This window comes from Nematolebias whitei, chromosome 21 (assembly GCF_014905685.2).
Source record: "Nematolebias whitei isolate Nwh7 chromosome 21, NemWhi1, whole genome shotgun sequence".
Lineage (NCBI taxonomy): Eukaryota > Metazoa > Chordata > Actinopteri > Cyprinodontiformes > Rivulidae > Nematolebias > Nematolebias whitei.
Genome location: NC_056518.1, coordinates 27,241,196 through 27,245,019, shown reverse-complemented (window position 1 = coordinate 27,245,019; position 3,824 = coordinate 27,241,196). Strand labels below are relative to the sequence as shown.

Here is a 3,824-nt window from a genome sequence, read left to right as displayed (position 1 = left end):
TCTCAGGAATTCACACCTCTCAGCTCTCAGCCATTAGCCTCCCCCTTCATTCCAGAAGACTTCATCTCACAGCCCCCTTCCCCCACCTCCATCTTGTCCCGATCAACTCTTCAGGTGAGGAATGAGCTGCGAAAGATCAAGGTGCGTAAAGTTGCAGGTCCAGATGGAATTAGCTCCAGGCTCCTGAGGTGCTGCTCAGATCAACTGTGTGGCATCATGGGATTTATGTTCAATCTGAGCCTGAAGCTGGGGAAAGTACCACATCTGTGGAAGACCTCCTGTGTGGTACCGGTACCAAAAACCAAACATCCTAAGGACCTCATAAACTACAGGCCGGTGGCTCTGACCTCACATTTGATGAAGACCCTCGAGAGGCTGGTCCTCAACAATTTGCGCCACCTGGTGAGGTCTTCATTAGATCCACTGCAGTTTGCCTACCGGCCTGGCATCGAGGTGGATGACGTCATCATCTACCTCAGGCACCAAGCTCTGACCCACCTGGAGAAACCTGGAAGCACTGTGAGGATCATGTTCTTTGATTTCTCCAGTGATTTCAACATCATCCAGCCAGGACTTCTGCAGGACAAGCTGGAGTCATCAGGAGTGGATCACCACATGTCCCAGTGGATACTGGATTACCTCATTGGACGCCCACAGTATGTGAGGACACAGGGCTGTGTCTCTGACCTGCTGGTCTGCAGTACGGGGGTCCCACAGGGAACTGTGCTGGCACCGTTCCTCTTCACCCTCTACACTGCAGACTTCACCATCGACTCCCCACACTGCCATCTGCAAAAGTTTTCTGATGACTCTGCCATAGTCGGCCTCATCACAGGTGAGGACGACTCAGAGTACAGACAGCGGACTCAAGACTTTGTGGACTGGTGCCAGCAGAACCACCTCCTGATCAACGCTGCTAAAACTAAGGAGCTGGTTGTGGATTTCCGCAGGCACAGACCCACCTCACTGATCCCGGTGAACATCCAGGGTGTGGACATCGAGATTGTGGACTCTTACAAGTATCTGGGTGTTCACCTGAACAATAAACTGGACTGGTCTCACAACACTGATGCACTTTACAGGAAGAGTCAGAGCAGACTCTACCTGCTGAGGAGACTGAGGTCTTTTGGAGTGCAGGGGGTGCTCCTGAAGACCTTCTTTGACTCGGTAGTAGCATCAGCCATCTTCTGTGGTGTTGTGTGTTGGAGCAGCAGCTTATCATCAGCTGAGAAGAAGAAGCTAGATAAGCTCATCAAGAAGGCCAGCTCTGTGCTTGGACGCCCCCTCGACCCAGTTCAGGTGGTGGGAGACAGAAGGACTCGAGCTAAAATAACATCATTGCTGGACAACGTCTCCCACCCCATGCATGAAGCCGTTGCTGAACTGGAGAGCTCGTTCAGTGACAGATTACTGCATCCTAAATGCACAAAGGAGCGTTACCGCAGGTCCTTCCTCCCAGCAACTGTTAGACTCTACAACCATCACTGCTCCCAACAAACTCAATAAGGATTAAATACATGCTGACCTCTGCTAAAACACACACTCTGCCTGTAATACTGTACTGTAAATAATCTGCCATTCTCAATGTTCCAATACATATTGAACATTATTATTTATATTGTTTATCTTATTTCTTATATATTGTTTCGTTTATTAACATTTAGGAACTTTTATGTGAAATCTTTAAATTTTTTAATCTTTTTATCTGTTGCTGCTGTTGCAGCTGATACACTGGAATTTGCCATCCGTGGGACAATAAAGGCTGTTTCTATTCTATTCTATCAATAAGATCTGTAATATAAGATGGAGCCAGGTTGTTGAGAGCTTTGTAGGTTGGAAGTAAGATTTTGAATTATATTCTGGATTTGACAGGAAGCCAATGGAGAGAAACTAAAACTGGAGAGATACGAGCTCTCCTACTAACTCCGGTTGAGACTCAAATGAAAACCAACAGATACCTCCCTCAGGTTGAAATTGACAACCAGCCGCAGTGCATGCAGGTTTAAGCTAAGCTAGCTGTTAGCAAAGTGACTTAATAGACGCAGAAGCTCCGGAGGAGTCTCTCCTTTCTGGACCGGCTGTGTGAGGTTCTGCAGCAGTACAGAATAACAGAGGGTTTGATTTCCATGGAAATGTCCGTTTGTTAAACTGGATCAGATTCCTTCAAATTCTACACAAACAACCGGATCCGCCGATTCAGGTTGCCGACCATCATGAATGAAGCGAGACGTCTTCTGTGTTTTATCTCCATCAGGAACGGTCTGGAAGCGGGCTCAGGTCTTTGCGGGGTGCTCTGAAGGATGCCCCACTGCAGGAGGTCCAGGGTTAGCTCCCGAGGAATAAGCAGCTGTGGGATGTGCAGGGATCGGTGGGACAGAGACCTGGACCGGCTCTGATCCTCATCGGACGTTCTTCAGGCAAACTTCTTCTTGGTGGCTGTGAAACGCTCCATGTACTGCAGAGGAGGAAGAGAGACCGTTAAAGACCAGAAGACACCCCTGACTCTGTAAAAACCCTTGGATGGGTGGGGGGTTCCTAACCTTATTGTATCCCTCCAGGTCTCGCAGATTCTTCACCTCAAACAGGTTCCCCTCCACGGAGAATAGAGACACCTGGGACTCATTGAGGATGGACTCAGGGATGGAGGACAGTTCCAGACAGTTTTCCTCCAAACGAAGAACCTTCAGACGGGGACAGCGGGAGATCTCCGCAGACAGCCCCGAGATCTGGAGAGGGAACGGAAACACATCAGATGGATTCTACAGGAGACAGTTCTGAGGTATCTGGATGAAGAACCTGGACCTGGTACCTGGTTCTGGTTAAGGTTGATCTCAATGGCCTGCAGCTCAGACACCTCTGCAGGAACGTTGCGAATCTGGTTTTGGGACAGGTCTAGCAGGTCCAGCTGTCTCAGGGTTCCCAGTCCTGAGGGGAACTTGGAGAAGTGGTTCCTGGACAGATTGAGGGTGCGCAGAGATTTGAGCTGGCCCAGAGTGGGGGGCAGCTGCTGGATCTGGTTCCCATTCAGACTCAGGGTCTCCAGCTTCTTTAGCTTCCCGATCTCATCGGGGAGGATGGCTGTGGACAGAAGAACGGCAAGTCAGAAGAACCGGAGACAGAACGTTCCCGTGAGAGGCGGAGACTCACTCAGCCGGTTGGAGTTCAGCGTCAGACTCTTGAGCTGCAGGAAGTTTCCAATGAAGGCAGGAAGAACCTCGATCTTATTTCCGGACAGATCTACAGTCCTCAGGTTGGCAGTGAGTGTCTGAAGCTCCTCCGGGAACTGAAACAAGACACAAGTTCAAAGGTTTGACCCGAGTTTGTAACATCAAACCCTTCGTCCACCGGAGTCCTCTCACCTCCGGCAGCCCTTTCCCCGTCAGCTGAAAGACGCCCGTCTTCTGGGACGTCTCCAGGTGGGACTTCAGCGCGCTGTTCCCCATCCTGCCCTGCAGTCCTGGTCTCAGTCTAGTGAAGCAGGGCAGAGCTCGTATCTAGCGGAGCAGTGAGAGACTCCCTCCTCTTCCTCAGTGGACGTTAATGAGATCAGATGAAAATCCCTGCAGTGACAGTCAACAAACCTTGGCTCAGATGTGTTTACACTGTAAACAGTAAACACACCTCGATGCTCATCCCGTGTGTCAGAGGTTGCCACAGCTTTTAATTTTTTAATGATTTTAATGACTGGATCACCTTCAGACAGTCTACGTGCCTCAATGTGCATCAAAAACATTTTCACTCAGACCTGCTCAGCAGCATACGTTTGTTAGTCTGAACACAGTCTGAGCAGGGCTCTGTCCACCAGAGGACAACAGTCTGAGCAG

At 49.8% G+C, this 3,824-nt stretch overlaps 1 protein-coding gene across 1 annotated transcript; it reads right to left on the bottom strand.

The window, feature by feature from the left end:
• Positions 1-1,964: 1,964 nt before the first annotated feature.
• On the bottom strand, positions 1,965-3,463 carry lrrc57 (leucine rich repeat containing 57). The gene is made up of 5 exons (XM_037694700.1): positions 3,360-3,463; positions 3,148-3,283; positions 2,810-3,078; positions 2,541-2,726; positions 1,965-2,455 (listed from the first exon to the last, which is right to left on the bottom strand). Exons 1-5 carry the CDS (start codon positions 3,441-3,443, stop codon positions 2,414-2,416), a joined length of 717 nt encoding a protein of 238 aa, XP_037550628.1. The 5' UTR covers positions 3,444-3,463; the 3' UTR covers positions 1,965-2,413.
• Positions 3,464-3,824: the final 361 nt, after the last annotated feature.